The following is a 24,246-nucleotide window of genomic DNA, read 5'->3' as shown; positions in this document are numbered from 1 at the left end:
GAGAAGTAAGCAAGTGGGGGTTATTTTATTTATTTATAGTGATCGCACAGTAAAGCCCTTTTAGTTGAAAATCAAAGATTTCATTGCTCGTTCGTGTCCATATTTTATCTTGTTTTTATTTTATTTTCTTCTCCTCCTCCTCCTCCCCCTCCTTCTCCTTTGTCGTCAGTCGTCACTGAGACTCTTCCCCCTCCTCCCCTGCCTGCACTGCAATGGACAGAATTGTGGAGGACCTGAGGTTAGTCTGCTGCAAGAAAGAGAGCTTACGCGGAGCTTTTGAGCAAGTCATGCTGTTTGGTATCCAATGGGAGGAACTGGAGGAGCATTTCGACTCCATTGCCAAGTCCATGGACGAGAGGCTCGCAATTGGCAGAATCACGGAGGACGTGAGGTTCGTCCGCTGCAAGAAAGAGAGGTTGCGCGGAGCTTTTGAGCAAGTCATGCAGGTGGTTATGAGCGCAATAGGCGAGTGCACCAAGGAGCTTGACTTGAAAAGGAGGGAACTTGCACAGCTCGGGATTTCCGTGGAAGATCTCTCAGCGGAGGTGAGATCACTCGAGTCTCTTGCAAGGTGTTCGGAGCGTTACTCGGTAGAAATCGATGAAAAGAAAGTGGAGCTCGCTAAGCTTGAGAAGCTCGCGAGACGGTACTCGGAAGAAATCGAATTGAATAAAGGACTCCTTGCTTCTCTCGTCAAAAGAAATCAGGCAACCCTCTGGCGATCTCAGTACCGCTGTCGAGAAGCATAATTCCAAGCTCGAGAAGAAAACAGAAGAGCTGGAGACTGTGCAGAGTTGGTGAATTTCATCTCTTCTTTTTCTTCATATATATTACACCCACACACATATATATGCTCTACATGCTTAGCAGATTATAGACTTGCACTGCATTGTCATCTTGAATTCTCTCTGCTCGATAACAACCTGGAATGGAATAGTGCGAACTGCTTCGGGTTGGGTATCTGGAGTTACTTCACCTTTATCTATGCACCAGTCACCTAACATTATGCACACGATATCTGCTTGCGTGTACCTATTAATTTTCCAGTTACAGGTGCGCACAATCTTCATCACTGGTCTTCCTGAAGATGTAAAAGAAAGGGAACTGCAGAATTTACTGAGATGGCTGCCAGGCTACGAGGCATCTCAGGTTAACTACAAGGATGAGAAACCTATGGGTTTTGCTCTTTTTTCGACTCCTCAGCTCGCGATTGCCGCCGAAGATACCTCGCAGGTTTTTATATGTTGATCGCTCAAATACACCTGGCATCCTATGATTTGTGTTGTTTCTGCGCCGTTTCTATCGTTTCTCATTCTCTGTGTTTTTTGGTTTTAGGAAATGGTCTTTGATACGGAATGTCTTTTGCACACAGAGACGGCGAAAAAAAACCTTTTTGTTAAACGAGGTACTTTTTCTTCATGGAATATGTTGGGTATATTATTCCGTTGGTATTAGGTGACATGAGCAAGATATCTCAATTTCTTCTTGGCAGCCTCTTTGTTCTGGCTAGCACTCAGTGGGTGATTTGCCTCGTGGATATTGGTGCATAAAATTGTCTTCCCGCTATGTGTAAAAAAACCACACATATATATATATATTTATATTTGAATATCAGTTTGATAACCTCTTGCTTAATGATTGATACTTATAAATTCTATTTAGATCTCTGCTAGTGCCAGAAATCTACAGTAATAATTAGTGAATTGCTCTGTCTTTTGCATTGATACTTACTAAGAACACTTCTGGTAGAAAGCTTATCCTCAATACATATACAGGAATAGTTGTGGATTCAAGTGCATACGATCAAATCAAGCGTATGCGGACAGGTGGTGATTATGCTCGTACCAGTTATGTGAGCCTATCGCCTTCTAATCATCCTCCACCTCCTGTTTTGGGGACCGCACATGTAAGTAAAAATCTTCTTAATTTCTTTTTTATTATTGATGAGATATGATAAGAACGGAAGGGAAATCTATATGTATATCTATATATATATATATGTGTAATAACATAGCCCGGAACTGGCCTCTTACACCGTCACGTGTTTAAATATCTAAACCACGCTCTCTTGCATTGTCATATCATCATTTTTACTAAGGAAATTTTTATATATCTATTAAGGAAATATTCTCATAGATTGTCCTAACTGAATATATTCATAATATTTCTTATATATATATATATATGTGGAATATTTTAATGGATAGGAAGGAAATAATTATTATAAGAAAAATTCGAAATTTGCACGATATAATAATATTTACTAGTTTGAGTGTAAGAACGAAATATTCATATATGGTATTTCCTACTACGTTTTCTTAACTCATAGTATAAAATCCTATTAATTGTTGATATATACTACAAATTCCGTAATCCGTTTCCTCCCCTTCCGAGCTCCTTGTTAGGTCCTTCTCCCTTCGAAGTCTATTATTGTCTTTTGATTCCATGCTATTTACATGCAACTGGTCATTTTATTTTGATGAATAATTGCATGTTTACATTAAAAAATGGTTTAATAGTTTTAATTATTTTATATCTAAATTCATGTAGTTAGATTTATATTGTTTGAGGAACAATTTGTTGTTGGAGATAATCCAACTATAAAATATGTAAGTTAAGCTATGTGACTTCTATTAGTATCAATTCTTCATTTTCATTATAACTTTTCTGTTGTTGATTGAAGTCTTGTTAAGTTATTAATATATATATATATATATATATATCATGTTTTTGAAATTCAAATATAGGGATAACCTGTTTGACGTTAATAATAACCATCGCCATCATCATCTTTGTTTAGTAATTCTAAAATATTACAAAAAAATTAATTCATTTTCTTTTCCAATCCTGCACATCTCGGTAGTCATCTAGTTATTATTGTTTAAAAGACAATCCGTTTGATTTAGTAGAATCTTACTTTTGTTCACACATGATCTCGATATGATGTAGGTATATGACTCCTCTTTCCCCACCTCCTATTTGGGGACCACACTGGTAAGTAAAAAATCTCCTCAATTTCATTGTTTCTTTTTCGATCCAATTAGCGCTGCTCTTTATTTAACTCAGATAACTCGAGTCCATCAAAGATTGGTCACTAGGCTCAAAGGGCACGCAGACCCAACCGAAACAGGCACGCAGGCCCATAAAATTGGTACACTGACCAAAATAAGAGAAGGCACACAGACCCTAAAAATCAACAGATGCCGAAGACCTAAACCAATGAGAACAACAGGATCAAAACTGAAAAAACTTACTGAGTTATGCCCCAGGATTCAAGCAACTTGATTTGCTGAGAACTAACCACCTTACTCTGCAGATTTTGTATTCCAAGCAATCTGCACTTGACAGCCATCCTTATACAAGCCTTGACCATCTCTTCAGATGGAGCCAAGCCTGCAAAAATCCTGTCATTCCTGGCCTTCCAAATAAAATAGATATGAGCTCTCCAAGCTAATCTTGCCACCATGCTTGAAAGTGACCTGCCTTTGTAATTCCTGATAGCCCAATCAAGTTCATTTGACCACATACTGCAACTTCTTGTTTCTCCATTTATCTGCAAGCAGTAACTCCAGATTCTCACAGAAAATGAGGATTCAAAAAAGAGGTGATCCCTCCTTTCTTCCATAGAACCACAGAGCAAACATGTAGAGTCCATCCCCCTATTCCATTTCAGAATTCTATCATAGGTAGCAAGCCTGTTTTTAACTGCCAACCACGCAACAAAACAATGTCTGGGAATAGTAGGCTGAGTCCAGAGCAGCTTACACCAATTAGCAGATGGTCCCTTCCTTCGAATTTGATCCCACACACTAGCTACTGTATAGATGCCTCTGGAGTTCCCAGACCAGACAATCCTATCCCCTCGGCTATCATCAGGGGAGATATGTTGAAAACCATTCTGAATAATAAGCATAAGGTCAGTTCTGCTATCCTTCCATTTCCAACTCCTACCTTCAATGACATCTGACACCCTTGCTTGAAAAGCCAGACCAGTCCCACCCACTCCTCTACCTTGCAGAACAGGGTAAAGAGGGCTCAAAGGATGCCAATTATCCAGCCAAAACCAAGTACTCCTCCCATCTCCAATTGAATGTTTGATCAACGGATATACAAGATTCCTCAATTTTAACATCTTCCTCCAAGCCTATGAACAGTAGCTCGGAGGTTGAAGAAGCCAAAAGTTGCTTCCTTTGATTAAGTAGGCCTTTATGCATGCTACGCAAAATGATCCAGCCCCACTAATTAATAACCAAATGAATCTCATAATATTTGCTTTATTCCAATCCAGTAAGAGCTTAAGACCTAGCCCTCCTTTTTTAGGAACACAAACAGAGCCCTAATCCACTTTTGCACCTCGAGCATTACTATCCTTACCCTTCACAAGAAAGCTTTGCACTTTATAACCTTCTTAGGAAGTACAAAAGCTCTACACCAAAAATTAACCATAGAGTAAAGGATTGACTGAATAAGTTGAAGCCTCCCTGCATAAGAAAGCTTCTTTGAAGCCCAACTAACCATTCTACTAGATATCCTATCAACAAGAGATTTACAATCCTTGTCCGATAGTCTACCAGGTATGAGGGGAACTCCAAGATACCTCACAGGTAATTCTCCGAGCTTAAAACCACTTACCTCAATCATTTTATCAATCAGACTCCTCTCAACACCTGCTGCATAAAGCTCAGTCTTATTCGGATTGAGTTTAAGTCCAGAAAGCTTGTAAAACTCATAAAAAATTCTGAGCAAGCACGAACAGATTTGAACTCACCATTCAAGAAGGTAAGAAGATCATCGACAAAACCTAAATGAGTAAGATTCACCTTAGAACATCGAGGATGATATAGAATGTCTCCCTTAGCCACAGTTTTTCTTAGAAGTTGAGAGAGAACTTCAATGGCGATAACAAAGAGATATGGGGACAAAGGGTCGCCTTGTCTCACTCCCTTCTGCCCCTTAAAGTAACCTTCAAGACGGCCATTTACAGAGAAAATATTTGGCTCCAGTGATGCATATTTCTATCCAAGAGAGAAAAACGTGAGGAACATCAATAGCCCTAAGCATATTAAGTATAAACCTCCAATCAACCGAATCAAATGCTTTCATTATATCGGCCTTGACTGTACATCTAGGGTTGATTCTTCGCCTTATATAACCCTTCACTATCTCATGTGCCAACTGAAAATTATCACCAATATCCCTTCCTTCTACAAATGCACATTGGGTAGGGGAGATGAAGCTAGGCAGAATAATCTTCAACCTATTTGCAATGATCTTGGTGATGCATTTATATATGATATTACAACAAGATATAGGTCTAAAATCAGACATCTTGGTAGGATTAGGAACCTTTGGGACAAGGGAGATACATGTCCTATTAACACCACCCATAAGCTTTGAACTGCTGAAGGAACTCAAAACTGCATTAGTGAAATCTTCTCCAACTTGGTGCCAAGCAGACTTGTAAAAATGAACATTAAAACCGTCTGGACCAGGAGCTTTATCACTATCCATGGCCCACAAGGTTCTTTTCACCTCTTCACTCGTAACTGCCTTTGTAAGAGAGAGTTTGTGTTCTTCAGAAACTCTATATTCCAACAAAGATTGAAATTCCCCAACCTCTCCACCAGATACATGAGAATCAGCAGTACCCAAAAGCTTAGTGTAAAATCCAACAGCTTCCTTAGCAATAAGCTCATGACCTTCCAGCCTTTCACCCTCTTTAGATATCAGAAGCTTAATGTTGTTCCTGGATTTCCTCACTTTCACATATCTATGAAAATATCCTGTATTTTGATCACCAAGAGATAGCCACATCACCCTCAATTTTTGTTTGTAAAAAGCTTCTTCAGCAGCTCTCAATTGCACATATTCTTTACTCAACCTCTGTTCTTCAGCAGTAAGATCAGAAATAGAATTGCCTTTCATTAACTGCTTTTGAACTTCATCTAAGTCCTGCTGAGCCTTTTTAACCTTCAAACTGATATCATAAAAATGCCTTGTTGAAATCCCTGAGAACTCCTTTAAGCTTCTTCAACTTGCAGTATAGTTTAAACATGGGAGTACCTTCAACTTTCATGGACCAAACTGACTCAACCACCTTCATATAATCAGCTTGACTAGTCCAAAAATTATAAAATCTAAATGAGCACCTTCTAGGGGACTGTCCAGGAGCAATAGAAGTGAAACTAGGACAATGATCAGATATCCCTGGATTAAGAAACTCTACTACAGAACCAGGAAAAAAATCAGCCCAATATCCATTCACTAGACCCCTGTCCAGCTTCCTAGCAATGAACCCCTCAGTCCTTTTATTAGACCAAGTAAAGAAATTACCCACCCAAGGGTGGTCTTGCAACTCAACCTCTTCCAGCATCCTTCTAAAGTCAGAAACTCCGATCAGGTTACTATCCTCAGCATTGCTTGCTTCAGCCTCTTCCTTAACCACATCAAAGTCCCCAGAGTTCACCCAGGGCTTGCCCCCTACCATAGAGTCATCCTTATGCTTGACCTCACAGTGAATATATTGCTTATTCCTTTCCAAAACAGAGACAGTAACACTATTATCATGAAGAATCCAGATCCTACCCAAGTGAGAATAGTGAAAATTGTGCAATAAGGTCCAGTGAGCAAACATTCTACCCATAATATCTTTCACTTTACTTTCCTGGACTCTAGTTTCCAGGATACTAACCACATTCACCTTAAGTTTGGCTACCATCTTCTTTACTTCATGGTGCGTGAGAGGTCTATTGAAACCTCTCACATTCCAGGTTATGATGTTAATCATGAGAAGGTGGACGATCTAATACTATAGCAGCCTCTGCCACCTCCATAGCTTGTTCCTACTTCCTTTCTTGCCTTTCTGCTGTTTAAGGTTCTGAAGAAGCACATTAACTCCCTGAGAAGCTATCCTGGGCTTTCTTGGTGAGACATGAATATTACAAGCAGAGCTTTTCCTAGCAACATCGTCCAATAGAGAGAACATATTACCAGTTACAATCCCCTCCTTAGCTGAAGTACTAACTTTTCTGTTTGACGAATGCAGACTTTTAGTAACAGAGGCTGAATGGCCTGTTGCTTCTGAATCTGATGCTTGTCCCATTGCGCCTCCCCTCTTCTCAATACAGCTCCTGTGCTTCTGTTGTAAAGGGGACTTCTCCTTAGATGAAGGTGAAACAGCAGCCTCAATTACTTTCATCGGCTCAGCTGCAATATTAGCCAAAGGCTGACTAATACTAATCCCTATAGCAGCATCCACTTTCTCTTGTTCTGCTTTCAAATTTTGTATCGCACTTCCAAAATTAGGCTTTTCCTTCACCACCCATTTTTTAGTTGCGACCATCAAGTCCTTCTGAGAATTATTCTTCCATGGGTATTCCACGCCTATCTCCATCTTTAATCCGTCCTCCAACATCACAGGAATTAATTTCATTATTTCATTTTATTATTGAAAAGATATGACAAGAACGGAGGGGATGTCATTGTTTAAACGGCATCCACTTGATTTGGCAGAATTTCATTCTTTGCTCCGCCTTCCCCACCTCCTGTTTGGGGACCACACAGGTTAGTAAATACCATTCTTAATTTAATTATTCTGTTGTGTTATAGATATGATATATCAAGAATGGAAGGGAAGTTCTTATTTAAAGACAATCTGCTTGATTTAATAGAATCTTACTTTTCTTCTGTCATGATCTCCACGTGATGTAGGAAAATGGCTCTGCCTCCCCCTTGTCCATATGATCCATATGGAGGAAATCATATACCTCCTATACCAATGCCTGCACCTTCTCCCGTACCTGCACCAGTTAGTTACCTGCCCGTACAGGTAAAACTAGCAATCTTGGTTTGGCATGCTGACATTACTAGATCTTTAAATGCTGCTATTAGTTTGTTTTATTATAGATATAAGGTCATGGTTTATTTCTTTTTCGGTGTCTTGTTTATTATGTCTGTCTCATTACTTTCTAGGCCGTACTTTTCTTGCAACATTTTCAGCCGGGTCATAATTTGGCATTCAGTGAAGAATGTGATTCATTTTTCTAAATTTATATTTAATGGCAGAACACAAAAGATAACCCTCCTTGTAATACATTGTTCATTGGGAAATTGGGAGAGAACATTAATGAGGAAGAACTGAGGGGCCTTTTCAGCATGTAAGAATCCTCAAGACCTTTTTGCTATGTTTTCTTCTTTTGTGCTGGTAAACACTGCCACTTGTTCAATATGCCTCTCTCTCTCTCTACTGATAATGTCTGCAGCGTAGGAATTCTATTTACCTATTTGAGATGGTTTTGTAGAGAACCTGGTTTCAAGCAAATGAAGATTTTGAGACAGGAAAAACATACTGTTTGCCTTATTGAATTTGACGTAAGTATGCCACTGGTGCTTGATGTTAAGTTCTTGTTTTTGAATTTATGATGAATAGAAACTTCATTAATCTTAATATTTAATGGGACTCTATTTGATTAACAACTCTATTGATATAACAGGATGTGAATAGTGCTACCAATGTGCACCATAGTTTACAGGGAACCGTCATTCCCTGTTCTGGTTCTCTTGGGATGCGAATACAATATCCTTTTCTTCATTTTTCTCCATGCTATAATTCTGTGGCTTCAGGCCTTTATGCTTTCTTCCATATTATATTCCTGCTTCTCTCTTCAACTTTAGATGCTTTTTGACAATCTCGTATTTTGAGCTAATTTTGTTTGGCTTGTTTTGGTGGAGATCAAGAAGCAATTGTAGTGGAAGTTGATGTATCAGTGTGAGTGATCACAGTACTATATGCTTAATTGTGACCTTTGGCCTATATGGTGACGAATAATTTGTTCTTGCATTCCTTGACTTGTGATTACATACTCAAAGAACCCATATGGGAAGAAAAAGGATTCTGCACTTGGATGAGTGAACCTAGCATGGGACGTGAAACATGTTATCCAGATGGAGAATGTGCATTTGTGAGGAGGCATAGACGAGTTTCTCTGAGATCGTATATGGCTGTCAAATTGAATCACGTGCCTACACTTTGTGTTTGATCTGGTAACATGCCTTTTTTTGCTGATCATGCTATCCATGATTAATGTTTCATCGTTATTTGGCATCTGTTCTCTGTCAGCTTTTATTTTGCTCAGCTTATGGTGAAAAATAGGTTGGGTTTGAAGGTTGTCTCGTGGTGGTTATTTTGCTCGCTGTCACGACTCACATCAGTGCTTTACCTACTAAATAGTCCCATAGTTTGTTGACATAAGGAAATGCATTGAGCTGATATCTCCCATGGCTTCTTATTTTTTGCTATGGGGTTCTAGTGACTGAGCATGCCATTTCCATGCGGTGAGGTTGCGGACTTCGAAGATTTCAATTGATGCCGTGTCTTGTTGATGTTGGAGGGATTAATTGATCACGATCTTTGTCTGCATAACAGATGGCATTACATGAAGGGACATATCATTGTCCCATGGATTATTTTTATGCCAGACTCTAATAGTTGAACATGTCATGCTGAGGCAGTATGTGCTGAAGATTACATTGCATGGAACTGATGGTTTACCATATTTTTTTTGGCATTATGAGGGCTAGTTTTTCGGCCTTGTGGGTATCTTCATGGGATCGGATCAATTAGATGAAGCATAGAAGTTACTGCCATCATGCTGCTTTACTATATAGGGTGTTGGAAGCATGACATTTACAACGAATGTTGGGGTATTGTGTGTTGCTCTTGCTTGCCTGATTGTGTGCCGGAGTTTTCTCTGTGAGAAACAGGAAAAGCTTTCATATGTCGAGGAAGAAAAGTATGCTGGACTACTGTTTTCCCGGTGATTGGTGGGAATTTTTCACATTCATCCAGTTTCGAGAATGCCTTGATTTTTGTGATTGGCAACGTTATGGGTCCGAAAGAGTGTGTTACAAGTCCAGCTTTTGCGGTGTGGGATAATTCGATGATGGGCTGGCTCCCGTGATGAACTTTGGACGAATAAAAATTGCAGGTGCTTCAGTGGATGCGTAATTTTTCTATTTCTGGTCTGGAATGCTTTTTTTTTTTTTTCATTCATTTTACTGATGTTGTTTGGGAGAGGGGAAAAAAATTATATTGCGCCATTTTTGCGGTTAATATTACCGCCGTTGACTGCAACAAGAATGAACATTTTGGTTGGCCTGGCTTCACTCAGATAATAAAATATGTATAAATATAATTTGTATGAAGAAGTTATTATTGACATAGTCTACAACTTACAAGGAAAACTAGCCAAATCTATCTGAATTCGTGTAGTAGGAATATACAATTTTTTTTAATGAATAGTAGGAATGTACCATAAATTGTTAGTTGAGTGAACAAATGTTGAACCTTGAACCGACCGGGTTGTTCGACCCTAGAACCGAACCGGGTGCCAAATATTCCCTTTAAATATTTGTTGCATTCGAGTTATCCGAGAATCAACCCCGAAAAACCTGACCATGGAGGGTCGGTTCCCGTCTTGATTTCGGATTCGGTTCTTGGGGATGTTTTTAAAATGAAAAACCCGACCACTTCGGATCCCCGAAAATATTTTCCCTACTTGCACCGAACCGCCCCGTGCAAAGCATTATCAGTGGGCGAGTGTGAGAGCTCAACTTCAGTCAGTTACTGTCTATCTTCTTCGGAAGCCCTTGTAACGGCTATTTCATGGTATGGAGTCCCTGGTTCCGTGGACGACAGACCTTCATCTGGTGAAAACATTCCTTCTTCGTGCTGGGCTAGGCTGATAGCCCGGGGGCTCAGACTAGTAGGATCATACATGAAACCTTGAGGAACATCATTGATGTCGCTCATCTCGGTTTCCTGCTGTTCTTTCTCCTTCTTCTTGGCCTCTTCTGCATCTTCCTTCTTCTCATTGAAGGTCTTTGCTATGGCTGTGAGTTTCTGTGGTATGGGGGCTCGCGAGGTTAGGATCTCCCTGTTCTCGTACAAGAAATTCACCAAGAAAATCGCCAGGGCCGTGGTTGATGAGACCCAGGCAATTAAGAACAGGCCTTTAAAACTGTTTAGGCTCAGGCTGTTTGACACAACGGTTGTCTCATCTTGCTCCGAGCATTCTGACTTGCTCTTGAACCAAAATGCCGTGATGTCATTCATTTCCTTCGACTCGGTCACCTTCAGGATCGCCCTTGAGATCTCAGGAACTAGTGGAGAGCCCTTAGGAAATGCCTGTGAGTAATAACGATGAAAAGAACAGAATGAGGAAATCAACGTCAGGTGAATCTAATGCGAGATTCCTCTTGGCGGCTCTGCTGGGTTTAGAGAATTAGATACAATGGAGAAGGACAGGAGGACTTACGAATCCAAAACCGGCAGTCCTGTTGGTTGGACCGACCATCCTGAACTTGGAACAGTACTGTGATAGGACGAACCTAAGATAAGGGAGCTCATCCACAATGGCAGACACTGATCCATTAGATAGAGCCTCGTTATAATCCTCCGCAGTCCTCAAGACTTGGAGCTTAGATTCGTCGATGGATTCCTTGAGAACCCCGTAGAGAAAAGAGCCTTCCTGGTATCCTATGGACCCACCATTCCTTATGAGATTGTCAATGTCCGTGAATGTGGGTTGGAGCTGCTGTACCGTTAGGAGCGAGGTTAAACTTGCTGTGTAACTTGAGCTCAACACAAGAACCACAAAGACCCATACTATCAGGACGAATCTCGTCAGGTTGCTCATCACCCTTTCTCCTGCAGGCAAAAAGATAGCTACTTAGCTGTGTTCCCGTAAATGTGCGTGTTTGTTCTTTTACTTTGAGCAACATCGAACTTTTCAGGAAACTTACTGTGTGCGAAGACCAGCGTGGAGAAGGAGAACCAGAGAATCATCCCAATCTGCTTCCCTGGGGTCCCTCGGAACTCCGTGTTCACACGGTGCTCGAGAACCCAAATAATGATTCCTGTGTACACGAAGAACGCCCCAATAGTTATCCAGAGCTCCATCTTCAGAGGCTTGGTGAAGATCCATGCATTTTTCTTAGCATCCCCTTTGACCCGGACAATCATCGAAACACCCGACTCTGTATAAGGGAGCGTGAATTCTGCATAGAGCGACCTATTCAACAAGATAGTAATGTCCCCCACGACAATGTCATACGCCTGAAAGAATATATTGGGAGATCCTTAAGTTCTGTGAGCTTCTATCACGATGAATAAAAAAAATGCCTAAAATACTAAAGTTTTCCATCAAACCATGGAACCGTTAGTTACCTCTCTAGAGACTTCATGGACGAGATCATCATAGTTTCCTTTACTCTCACCACTTCCTTCGGAGGTCTCGAATGGAACATACTCAAATGGGACCCCGAAGGGCAGGGCTTTCATCACCGCTTCGAAGATGTCCCTGCAGTACCCCGTAACTATGGGAGCATTCGTGAAGTTATCTCTCTCCACATTGATGAACTGGTAAAACCCGCTCTTCACTGGCAGTCCAACCTTTAACTTTCTCCCATTCGTTGGAATCTCCCAGCCCTTAGGTATCTCGACCGATCCCCCTGACCAGATAACTGTCCTAAGACCACTGTTATCTGAAGTCCGAGTGTCTGGGTTAAGCTGCTTTGTGATGCCGCCATTTTCTGTCCAGAACCCGATTTCTTTTGATGTATTTCCTACCGAATTGACTATCTGAAAGGAAGAAACAGGTAACTGCCCGTTTATCAGGCGAAACTCACCGCTCAACCCCTTGAATTCTGTGTTCAGCATAGACCAAAGCAGTTTGGGTCCTGATTGAAAGATCCCGATTGAGGCAAGGTCAGTAAGATTATTTTCTGCAACCGATTGTGTAAATCTCGAATCTGCTATATTGTTAACACTTTCCACAGCCCGTGCTAGAGCATAAATAGTATCATACGCCCACAAACCAAAAGCACTTAATTGAATCCGATCGATGTTGGGATTCTGCTGTGAAAACTTTTGCTTCCATCTCTCAGTGAACTGCACCAACTCTGTAGAATTCTCAATATATGGCTTCAACCCGATCACTCCTTGCATGGAATCGATCACAGGGTTGTCCATAGTCTCCAAGAGGCTTGTGATCCCGTCCGTAACAATCCATGCATATCCTTTGCTCATCATGCCTGCTTCATTCGCCTTCAAGAAGACTCGGGAAGCGAGAGAAGGAAGCATGTGAACCACAAAAACCCGAGTCTGCATCGTCATCAATTTATACAGCTCCTTAAGGATCTGATCATCAGTGGCTGAAGGAGAGATCCCACACCCGTGGGGGACGGTCACGCCAACCTTTTGCAAGGCATCGGAAAGATAAGTAATGACTCCACTGCCGTAATTGGTCGCATCATAGATGGGTACCACTTGATGCCAATGGAACGATTTCACAATGGAAGTGATGGCTTGTAGCTGATAGGTGTCTGATCGAGCCACTCGAATGAAGTAGGGCGTTTCGATGTGTGAAACTAAAGGCAGCGTGGCGGTGAAAGAGATTATAGGGACCTGGGTCTTGTTCCCAATTTCGGAGATGAAGTCTGCCTGGCTTGATTTTTGAGGACCTAGGATTGCTTTAACCTTCTTGTTCTTTAGAAGTTCTATGGCTGCACATATATATAAATAAATTTAGGAACAAATAGAATCTCGGACACGATGCATGCATAAGAATTGACCGCATAGACTCGGCGATCGGCTCATGCATACTTCAATTCTACCAATTGTAAGTTGAAGGAAAGCCAAGATAAAAACATAATTTGATGGAACAGATGATAGTGGCGGAATAAAAAACATGTTTAGTCGTTCTCGTCATGACATAGCTAGTATAAACAAAAAGCATGCATTCCCCGTATATATTATGGGGTATGGGCTTGACTAATTACCTGCAGAGGCAGCCTCCACGACACCGCTCCCAGAATCTCTGGAGTGAAGCACCAACCTTGTGGTATAGTTCTGGTGAGTTCCATAGAAATCCTTGACCGCCATCTCAAGGCTTGTCTTGCTCATCCTCCCCACATAGGAGTCGAGATCGAGAATTACTCCGATATCAACATTTCCCAGTCCATTCTGACCACTTGGTTGAGAAGAGCATTGCATTACCAACAGGAGCAGAACAGAGAGCTGAAGGGGGGTTCCTGAATGCATTTCAAGGTTTGTAATTTGAGAGCTAGTTGTAGTAGCTCTTGTATTGTAACAATAATGTAATAATCTTGGAGAATATATATACGCGCGCGCACATAAGGGGAGGAGATATATTTTTCCGTGGATGAGAAGGTAGGCCTCTTGAAATTTCAAACAAATATATATATATATATATATATATATATATTTAAAAAAAGGGATGTCGAAATTGTTTGTTTCTCGGATGATTCATGTCTTTTGGCTGTTTGGGAATGGTTGACTTCTCCCATTAAAAACATCCATATATATATATATATATATATGTATGTATGTACATATATATAATATCTTATTAACGCGTAAAAGTCAAGGTCAATAGTTTCCCAATAGAATGGGATGAAGACTAGTCCAAGAGTAAGGTTGTGTTTTTTTACAAATTAGTTACATAGATGCTTAAAAATTAATTATAAATTAGTTACATGAGAAAATGAACATGAGAGAAAGAGAAAAATGAAAAATAATGATCCCATCTATTTAATCATTTAATAAAAAATCACTTAATGAAATAAATTATTTTTTACTTATTCGTGCTCATTTCTCCTCACAAGATATTTTTCACATCCTTATTATCTATTCGTTCTTCCCGTACATTTTTTTCTTTAACTAATTAAATACTTAATTTATCAAATAGCACGTAAGGACAGATGATTAATATGGCTATTTTGGGTATCGCGCTGACTCACACTTGGGTATTAATTCTTCGTTATTATCATTTTGGCGCTCTAGAAATAGACGTGAGAGAGAGAGGACATGTGGGATTACCAAAGACTAATTTGTGCCATATGATACTTAATAGAAGAATTTTAATTTAAAAGATATCGTTTTTAAGGGGACCCAAAAAAAAATAGGACGACAAACAAGTGAAAATACCGATTTGAAATTCACAGGACGGGTCAAATAAAGGATCCGCGTGATAAAAGCCTGCATTCCTGTCAATTTGCAATAATTCCTAAAAGTTTTTTTTTTATTTGTTTATCTATTTATTTTTCTTGTGGTTTTTGAAGGAAGGATGTGCTAAATCATCAATCAATTAATATGTACTATTCAAGAAAATCCTTAAATGATCCCACTCCAATATGATGTGGCTGCAATTACGGACGATTATGACAATTAACACCCTATTTACGGGTTGATTAACACCCCATTTTATGATCAAAGAAAGGTGTCCGTCTGAGTTTGACTGCCCCATATACCGCGTGGTGGTGGACTGGGCAGCGGCTGTGGGAATATACAGGGGAAGGGAAGGTGGACACGACACCGCTTCTTAAATTTTGATTTTTGATTATTATTATTATTATTATTTGGGGTTGGCCAAGTCCAAAGTCCAATGTCTCGAGAAGAAGAGAATGTCAGACAGAACCCCATCCGATCCGATCCGAACCGAACCGAACCGATCAATCTAAACTTCCATGGACAGACCTCTTCTTATTCACTTTCCTGACAAGTCTCTCCGACCGCCAGCAGCCCCTTCTTTTCTTGCGGATGAACATAAACCCCAACAAGTTTTTAGTAGGAAGCAAAGAAATCAATTAAGAGCTCCATGCTGCAAATTGCTGAGGTATCTGATCGACTAATAATAACATCAAAAAAACATGCTAAATGCAATCCAATCAATCAAATTGAAACTCTGAAATGTTTCTATTAGTAGAAGGAATTGGTCGACAAAGCTTTTCGTGTCCGTTGCTCATCAACAAATATAATACTAACTATAGGCATCCCTCTTTGTTTGCGCAATGTAGCAAACAATATCCACCGATATAATATGTTGGAAACATCGAGGCCAGCAGCTTCTTTTCAACACCACCAAAGAATTTAACTTTAAAAAAAAAATTATAAACAAACAAACAAACAAAAAGAATTCGATGACAATATAGATATAATAACAAGAAAAGGAAAGGCGAAGGAAGATTAAGGAGCTTGGCTCGCTCAGCTCAGGATCTCCTACATAGAGCCGAGGCACTGAGTGAGTCAAGAAGAGCCTCCTTTCTGCTTCAGCGTGATCTTGTCCGTGAGACTGAGGGCCATCCCTTGTGTTTTGCTTCTTATCCTGATGTAACCACTAAGCTTACCATCGGTTTGTTTCTCAATACTCACATTCACCAAAGCTTCCTCTTCAAAGATGGACTTTGCGTACAAATTAGCGGCAAGGAATCCACACTCCCCTTCTAGAGCAGAACTGGAAAAAAGGGAAAAAAGGGAAAAAAAAAAAGGTTCAAAACCAGCAGGAAGAAAATCATCCAACAATATCAGCAAGCAAAAAAGCCAGCAGGAATCAGCAGTCATAGACAGAAACAAGGTCATGCCACCAAAGACGAGACATTAAAAAAAAAAAAAAAAAAAGGATGAATCTCTCGTGGCACTTCAACGTCCATATCTACCCCAGTTTCAACTCCATATATACCTTCACTCATAGTCTATAGAAAATAATATCTTTATTGAATAGAGTTGGAAACTTACGGTGGCGTCAGGCATTTCATATTGGTTGACTTCATGATATGATTCAAAAATTCCTTCTCGTCTTGGATATTAGTATTGACAGCAACCTACAACAAACAGCAAAGGGTCCGCAAATATCACCCAGCCCCCACGAATCACGTATTTTCACAAGCATTTGCTGGATACTATTACAAAACCATAAACCAAATAGCCCCCAAGAAAAATGAAGGGCACAACGTTATATGGATGAATTTGAATTAAATTATTTGGATCCAACATACTCAGGGATGAGCAACAGGGTGCTAAGGGAGGTTGCTGGAGAGATGTACCTCATTTTCCCACTCAATCTCAGCCCACATGGTTCTGAAAGCAATGTCAGCAGATGATGCTGGAGAAATGTAATCCATTATGTCAATATGGATTTCATTGAGAACGACAACTGCCTTCTCAACTGCATTGGAAGAAGTCTCATACACAATATTGCCAAATATAACTCCTGTCTCAGTGGACGAAACCTTAATATTTGCTTTTATCTGCTTGCTCGACTCCGGAGCAAGAGTATAATTTTGTGGGCGTTCCACAAGCTTGAGATCACCCATGGTTGCGAGCTCCAAGCACAAATTCTGGAGTGTGTGCATTGTGCGATTAATGATGGTGACATCTAACACGACATCATGGTGGTGAACAGTCACATATGCTTCGGCATACACAGGATTGCTGAATCCAGTCAGCTGAAGAATGCGATTGAGTTTATTCGCATCGTCTCCATCCTTTGTGAACTCTCCTGTGGTTCGTTTCAGATCACCCTGGATCTCATCTTCTAATTCAAGCTGGCTCATACCCTAGTGAAAAGGCATTTCATAATGAACATCTATGTTACATAAACAGACTCAAAAAATAATAATAATAATTTAGTGGCAATTTGGGTCAGTATCATGTATATATTGAATATTGAAAGCCTTGACCCAATTTGAGTCAGTATCCTGTATATATATTCTCACATTGATACATGGAGGTGTCCCAATACATAGTGTATACACATGGTAAGAATATTATCCATGGAAAACAATGAATGCCAAAATATATTCTAATAATACCATTATTCTTGCTGTCAACAGGAGTACACGCACTTCTCGTACCATTGCAGCGAGTGCGACTACGACCTGGATCTAGAATGCCCAGTCCTTGTTCCAACCTTGAAGCCTCGGGATCCCAGCCACCTCCTTTTCCTCTTTGACAAGGTAGGATTCTCCGGAGATTCTAGGTGCAGTGTCTACGGCGATGATTTTGGTGGCACTGATTCCTAGATCAATTCACCCATTTCTGTTTGCGCGATCCCTTCATTGTGTTCATGCTCTTCATTTGCACTGTGCCCTGATCACTTTACCAGACACAGTCAGGTACGAGAATCACAATTTCCACGACCTCGTGTATGCGAAATCAGTGGATGAAGGAGGGCATTGGGATGGTTACTACTGTGATGCCTGTGAGGGAAAAAGAAATCCTAAGTTTCCGGTCTATTACTGCAAGGAATGCATTTTTGCTTCTAACGTCTTCTGTGGCATTTCCAAGGTCAGCCCTGATTCCCGGCTCCTCACTAGCTGCTTACACGATGAACGAACCTTGTCGTGATGACTATCAGTCAGTTCATCATATATATACATATTCATTGCTCTCTTTCTTTTCAAATTCGAGTTCACTCACCTACATATATATGCAGATATGAACACAGACGAAAACGCTGGTGATCAGTGGAGCCGTTATGATTTCTGTTTCCCGGTTACGTTTCATGACTTTGGCAGGTGTGCCTGGAGGGAAATTGACTAACATGTCACGAGTTGATGTTTCTTTGAATGGGTTTCAGGAGTTACCTTCTCTAATTGAAGCATTTGAGAGCGAGTGTTTACAGAGAGGTGCCTCCATTAGATGCATTGCTTCACTATTATCAAGACAAGTTGCCAAGGTTGCAGTGGGAGAAGGAGAGAAGAGAAACCGAATTAAAGGAGATACGGCAGAAAATCAAGGCAATTGAAGAAGAACGAGAGTTCTCTATGAAGTATCTAAGTTGTTGGCTGATTGACGATGGTTGAAATGTCCCTGGCCCAATTTATCTGAATGGGCGCAAGGCAAGCTTCTTTCTTTCCTTACGAGCTCGCTTGTATTTTCAGCTCATCTGCAAGCTGGTTCCAAACATCCTGTCTATTTGCCTTAGGTTAAAACTCATGCTTCCCTTCCCAATCTAAGTGATCTTTGAGTGTCATCTTTGTCAGCAGGCTCAGTGAAATTGTTGATCGCATCACCACACACACGCGCACATATATAAATTAGAAAGAAAGAAAGAAAGAAAGAAAGAAACTGTGTTTGATCAGATTTTCATTGCTTGTCTTGTAATCCAATTTCTTGCTCAAACCTCAACAGGAATGACCGCAAGATTATCGATTGGATTTGGTCTTTGTAATGGATAATGAACTGGAAGACATCCGGCACAACACGATTTCCACTTAGTTAATTATTACTGGCTGCTGTGGCAATGAAATGAATGGTTTGTTTGGTCAAGGAAAAGAGGCGATGAGACTCAAAATGTGACTCGTATATTACCCTTGCTAATGTATGAATGTTGTATGGGGCCAAGAGAAGCTGAGCAACAAACGATCCAACGAAATATGGCAAAGATGATGGAGTGAGTAATAATTTTCTTGAATTGAATTGAATTTCAAGCAAGCCATGCCATGTCCTCTGCAAGTGTTTCTTGGCCCATTCTCTTCTCTTCCCCTTCTATTTTATTATTATTATTATTATTATTATTATTTTTCCCTTAATCTCACCGATGGACGGAATCGGTTAAAAGTCCGAAGAGGAGATCCATTACATTGCGAAGGAACATATGAAAAGTGATAAGTAAGGCACGCAGGCCGAATGACTAGTAATAACGAAAGAAAAAAAAAATGTAAAGGGAAAAGAAAAAGTAGTAACATGAATAACAAAAAAGAGAGGAAAATGAAAAATAAAAAAAAGGGCACAGCAAAGCAATGGTCTTCTTCACTCCGGCCCCCACTTCTTCGCATCCCAATGATTGATCCCATGGTGAACCGTCTCAAAACCAAATGAATATAGTTTCTTGTTTTGGTTTCTGAATGAATAAACTGGTTTGGTAACTCACTCGGTCTTCTAATTAATACCATTTGGTCCTGTTCACTTCTGATCCCAACTTTTTTATTTTATTTTATAAATCCTAATAAAACTAAAACCTGCGGTGAACCGAACTGAACCGGGTTCCAAGGCATCTATCTATCTATCTCATTCTATTTCCCTTTCCCTTGCTACAAGCGACCCGTCTCAGTTCCGTAAAAGCCGTTTGAAAAAAAAAAATCAAACTTTGATTTGGTTCCGGTTAGTTCAGAAACCAAACAAAAGTGACCCGTCTCAGTTCCGTAAAAGCCGTTTGAAAAAAAAAAATCAAACTTTGATTTGGTTCCGGTTAGTTCAGAAACCAAACAAAAGTTACCAGCCCATGAACTCCTCCCCTACCCGGTTTTGGTTTCTCCTCACCCCCACCCCCAACCTAATCTCCTTCCTTATTAATCTCCAGTCCAGCCTCCAGTTCAAGTCCCATACTATACTTGAGCTTTAGTGCGATCTCTCTCTCTCTCTCTCTCTCTCTCTCTTTTTGTATTCGACAGAAAAGGAGAAAAATAATAATAAAGAAAGAAAGAAAGAAAGAAAGAAACTAACTGTATTCATCCTTCCTCCTCTAGTCTTACTTACCGTTTGTTGATGCTGTTGTGGTTGTAACAAATTTTTTTTGCTCAATAGGTCGGGAGAGTGAAATCAGTGTAGCAACCCCTCTAGAGATCAGAGGGGCTTCACAGTCGTCAAATGAGTAAAGAGCTCGATTAGACATAACCCACCTAAGTCACAATGACCACACCAAAGAGCACAGTGAACCGAAACAGTTTCCATAGGGAAGACAATGATCTATCAACGCAAACTCTTTCATGTTTGAGTCGAGTTTTAACCCATTGATTTCCCCTTTAGAAGACAAAATTCGTTACCAGCGGAGCTTTCACCTTGGTGGTTTGTGGTTGTAACAATTGGTAAAGCCATTTCCTTATTCTCAATAAAAACTAAAAATCAATTTTTTTAAAATTGTTAAAAAAAAAAAAGAACGTTGAAAAGGGGAAGGAAGCTTTGTATTCTTATGAGGATGGGGGTAGGGGTGGGGGTAAGTGCGTGAATTCGATTGTTGTGAGGGAGAGAAAGTCTTCCCCTTCCGCACCTTTCCCTCCCTCCAATTCTTCCGAAACTATGCTGCCGCCGCCGCCGCCGCCGCTGCTGCTGCAAGAATCTAGGGTTTCGGTGCTTTCTTTGATTCTCTCTTCTCCACTCTTAATAGCCTCTACGATCCGCAGCTAGGCATGTATCTGACACGGGCTTTCTGAATTTCTGTTTTAAGTTCATATCAAATTTTGGTCTGGAATCTTGAGCTGATGGTTTGTCTTGCTTCTCATCTTAAAGATCGCAGGAGAGTCTTACAGCTGCGAAGAACATCTGGTATGTTTACTTCTGGGTCTAGGGGATTGGGGCTTCCTTCTTTGGTTTTGGGAGGTTGTGCCTAAGATGGAGGAGGTTGAAGAAGCGAACAGGGCAGCTGTGAAGAGCTGCCACAGAGTGCTCAACCTCCTGTCCGATCAGACTCAGTCTCAGTCTCAGTGGAGAAACTTGATGGTGGAGACTGGAGAAGGTGTGTTTAGGTTCAAGAGAGTGATCTCCCTTCTCAACAAAGGCCTCGGTCATCCCAGAATTAGGAAGTTGAACAGACTTCACCACCCCCCGTTGCCCCTAAGCATCCTGTTAGACAGCTCTCTTACAAGCACTGACCCTTCGCGATTGAATAATCTCCATTTCTTATTACCTTCTTCCACTTACCCCGTGAGCTACCCCGCTGGAAGCTCACTCCAAGAACTCCGTTCCCACCCCAAAGGGTCGTTTTTCCCGACTCTGGAGTTGAGCTCCAACGGCCCAGGTGGGAAAAGCCCTCTCCAGTTTGGCCAGCTGCACCCAGGACCATCACCGGCACAACTCCACTTCCTCCAGCAGCAGAAACTTCAGCACATGTACGGAAGCAGCAACAGCGGCATAAGCTTGAATTTCGACAGCTCTAGCTGTACTCCCACCCCCACCCCCACCCCCCCCATGTCCTCCACCAGATCCTTCATCTCGTCCCTCAGTATGGATGCAAGTGTTGCTAATATGGACGCGAGTTCCTTCCATTTGATTGGGGCTGCTCGAACCTCTGACCAGAACTCGCACCACAAGAGGAAGTGTTCTGGCAGGGGAGAGGACGGGAGTGTTAAGTGCAGCAGCAACAGTAGGTGCCATTGCTCCAAGAAAAGGTTGGTTTTGTTGTTATAATGCTATACCTAGAATAGCTTGGTTTGATTGTTCCTCAGCCGGGTTCTTGTCTTATGGATAGGAAACATAGGGTGAAGAGATCAATTAAGGTGCCTGCTGTTAGCAACAAGCTCGCTGATATCCCCCCCGATGATTATTCATGGAGGAAATACGGGCAAAAGCCCATTAAGGGCTCTCCTCACCCTAGGTATTCTAGTTTCATATTTTCTTTCTGCTTAGGCTGTATATGTAGCCAGTTTGATGGATGGTGGAGCCTAAATTTTTCCAGCTGCATACTGGAAAATTACTGTTTCATAACTTTTGTGTGCCATGCCATGCGATTTATCTTGTTCTTGCCATTTAGTTGATTTCTCTAAATGCCGATGCGCTGACATATCAAATGAGAAATCATCTTCGTATTCCTTTCTAAGTGCTTTCTGTTCTTTCTTACCAGGTTTAGTCTGAACATCATACAAATGAACTAGTGTCAGTTTTGATTTGTACATTAGCTATGAAGACTGAGCCATTTTTTGGAGGTCATAGTCTAGATTTAACCAGCTATGCCTTGATAAATTCCTGCTTCGAAATTCCAGAACTTGCTTCCGTCGCTATTATGGACTAATATTTCATTTTGGTCCAGCCTGTACTAAGTCTTGGTTTCTTTTTCATCAATTGACAACTTACACTTTTTGGCCTAGAAAAAGGGGTTAAAGTAAAAGGCTTTAATTCTCAAAAAATGATGAAAAAAGAAAAAAGAAAAAGAAAAGAGAGGGGGTTAAAGTAAAAAGAAAAAGATGATAATGTTCAGACATATATAGCTTTTCCTTTTCCCTTTTTTCAATTCATTTTACAAGATTCTTGAGGCTTTTAAATACTCGACTAATGTTCCACGTACAAGTTTTATGCCAGACATGCCCTAAATATCTCCATCATAATGTGAAGACAGCAACTATCATCTGTAAAAGCTTGAATAATGGGTGTCATACTCTCTTTGAACTACTTGATGCAGGGGATACTACAAATGTAGCAGCATGAGAGGATGTCCTGCGAGGAAGCATGTCGAGAGGTGCTTGGAAGACCCTTCAATGCTCATAGTCACTTACGAAGGTGAACATAACCACCTGCGAGTGCTTTCCCAATCTGTTGATAACTGAGCCAGAAAGGAATGGTAACGAGGAAGAAAGGAAAAGAGCTTTACCTGTAAATCATCGTGATGATGGTGGTGATCCGTTTGCAATTGCTCCTGTACATATTTTATTTTGTTGTGATTTCAGCCATGGCATGTCAATGATAGAGCATTGAATAGTTCACAGGCCCCAAGAAATGGCGCGGGGCCGACTTTACCATCGGTCGGGTTAGCTTAACGCTGCGGCCTGACTTCACAGTACTCGAAATAGGAGTCAGGGGTTACTTTTGTTCTAATGTTGTAAAAGCTATCTAATCTTTTGTTTTATATGGAGCCCCTGTTTTGTGTAAAACTAAATTATCAAATGCTATAGTCAGTTGAAGGGTCTGGTTAGTTCTTTTTGCTTCCTGTGAGGAGTGTTTTTCTAGGACCCTTCGTCTCAAAATGCCGGATGGCCGTCCGCACGCCCTTCTTCACACAAGTCGGTGTATATTTCCCCTTCCAGTAAAATTACAAGTGAAAGTTGAAAAGGCCATGGAATTCTTGGAGCTTTCCACATAGGAGATGACGGACGCTCCCTTCTGATTTATTTAGTAGTGGATCAGATTCCAAAATCCTGACATAGTTTCACAAGAGTACCCATTATGGACTCACAAATTTTCATTTACAAATATTTTGATTGGTTTTTACTCATTCATTAATACTCATTGAATATTTTCCTTCTCGATTATATGGAGGAAAAGTGTGTCAAAATTTTAGTCCGAGTAGTTTCATCTCTAGCTAGGAAAACCGGATTAGATTTCTCTTTTGGTAGGGTGAGAGAATTCCATCTCTCCTTTTCCCCATCATCCACAAGCCAGGCAGCCCTAATTACTGGTCTACACGGGCACTCATGTGAGAGCTGGGATCAACATGCGATGGACGTTAGGAAGAAAGCATTGATCTCCATTACTGGATTCCCTAGTACAATCTCGTGTCCCTTATTATTGAGCTTGGATTTTGAGATTTTCTCCAGTTCAGTTTCTTGGAAAGTTGAGGGACTCTTCTACGTGCTTTTGCGGAGATTCTCGAGTCAGCAGGGGAAGGGCGACTCGGAGGATTTTGACTTGACATTCGCCTGCCTCAACAAGGTCTCAGCTTGGGTCGTCGTGGATGG

At 40.8% G+C, this 24,246-nt stretch overlaps 4 protein-coding genes across 9 annotated transcripts; 2 read left to right on the top strand and 2 right to left on the bottom strand.

The window, feature by feature from the left end:
• The first annotated feature begins 651 nt into the window (after nucleotides 1–651).
• Nucleotides 652–10,206, top strand: LOC116192070 (cell wall integrity protein scw1-like). Of its 6 annotated transcripts, none has more exons than XM_031520490.1 (10): nucleotides 652–793; nucleotides 1,054–1,233; nucleotides 1,336–1,405; nucleotides 1,776–1,906; nucleotides 2,950–2,994; nucleotides 7,513–7,563; nucleotides 7,711–7,828; nucleotides 8,065–8,156; nucleotides 8,301–8,370; nucleotides 8,493–8,581. In XM_031520490.1, exons 2-7 carry the CDS (start codon nucleotides 1,174–1,176, stop codon nucleotides 7,741–7,743), a joined length of 390 nt encoding a protein of 129 aa, XP_031376350.1. In that variant the 5' UTR covers nucleotides 652–793; nucleotides 1,054–1,173; the 3' UTR covers nucleotides 7,744–7,828; nucleotides 8,065–8,156; nucleotides 8,301–8,370; nucleotides 8,493–8,581. The 6 variants fall into 6 exon arrangements, with proteins under 6 accessions (XP_031376350.1, XP_031376351.1, XP_031376349.1 ...); XM_031520491.1 differs by having other exon boundaries at nucleotides 657–797; nucleotides 1,088–1,233; XM_031520489.1 differs by having other exon boundaries at nucleotides 660–797.
• Nucleotides 10,207–10,243: 37 nt separating this feature from the next.
• On the bottom strand, nucleotides 10,244–14,229 carry LOC116192069 (glutamate receptor 2.8-like). Its single transcript, XM_031520485.1, has 5 exons — nucleotides 13,840–14,229; nucleotides 12,227–13,563; nucleotides 11,803–12,115; nucleotides 11,316–11,707; nucleotides 10,244–11,185 (listed from the first exon to the last, which is right to left on the bottom strand). The coding sequence occupies exons 1-5, from the start codon at nucleotides 14,099–14,101 to the stop codon at nucleotides 10,622–10,624; spliced, it is 2,868 nt and encodes a 955-aa protein (XP_031376345.1). The 5' UTR covers nucleotides 14,102–14,229; the 3' UTR covers nucleotides 10,244–10,621.
• Nucleotides 14,230–15,815: 1,586 nt separating this feature from the next.
• On the bottom strand, nucleotides 15,816–17,523 carry LOC116200031 (coatomer subunit beta-1-like). The gene is made up of 3 exons (XM_031530691.1): nucleotides 16,903–17,523; nucleotides 16,595–16,680; nucleotides 15,816–16,313 (listed from the first exon to the last, which is right to left on the bottom strand). Exons 1-3 carry the CDS (start codon nucleotides 17,410–17,412, stop codon nucleotides 16,106–16,108), a joined length of 804 nt encoding a protein of 267 aa, XP_031386551.1. The 5' UTR covers nucleotides 17,413–17,523; the 3' UTR covers nucleotides 15,816–16,105.
• A 3,244-nt stretch (nucleotides 17,524–20,767) lies between these two features.
• On the top strand, nucleotides 20,768–23,498 carry LOC116187090 (probable WRKY transcription factor 39). The gene is made up of 4 exons (XM_031515688.1): nucleotides 20,768–20,986; nucleotides 21,089–21,966; nucleotides 22,047–22,172; nucleotides 22,974–23,498. The coding sequence occupies exons 2-4, from the start codon at nucleotides 21,191–21,193 to the stop codon at nucleotides 23,116–23,118; spliced, it is 1,047 nt and encodes a 348-aa protein (XP_031371548.1). The 5' UTR covers nucleotides 20,768–20,986; nucleotides 21,089–21,190; the 3' UTR covers nucleotides 23,119–23,498.
• Nucleotides 23,499–24,246: the final 748 nt, after the last annotated feature.

Source organism: Punica granatum, chromosome 1, assembly GCF_007655135.1.
Source record: "Punica granatum isolate Tunisia-2019 chromosome 1, ASM765513v2, whole genome shotgun sequence".
Classification (NCBI taxonomy): Eukaryota; Viridiplantae; Streptophyta; class Magnoliopsida; order Myrtales; family Lythraceae; genus Punica; species Punica granatum.
This window is presented reverse-complemented; position numbering and strand designations above follow the sequence as displayed.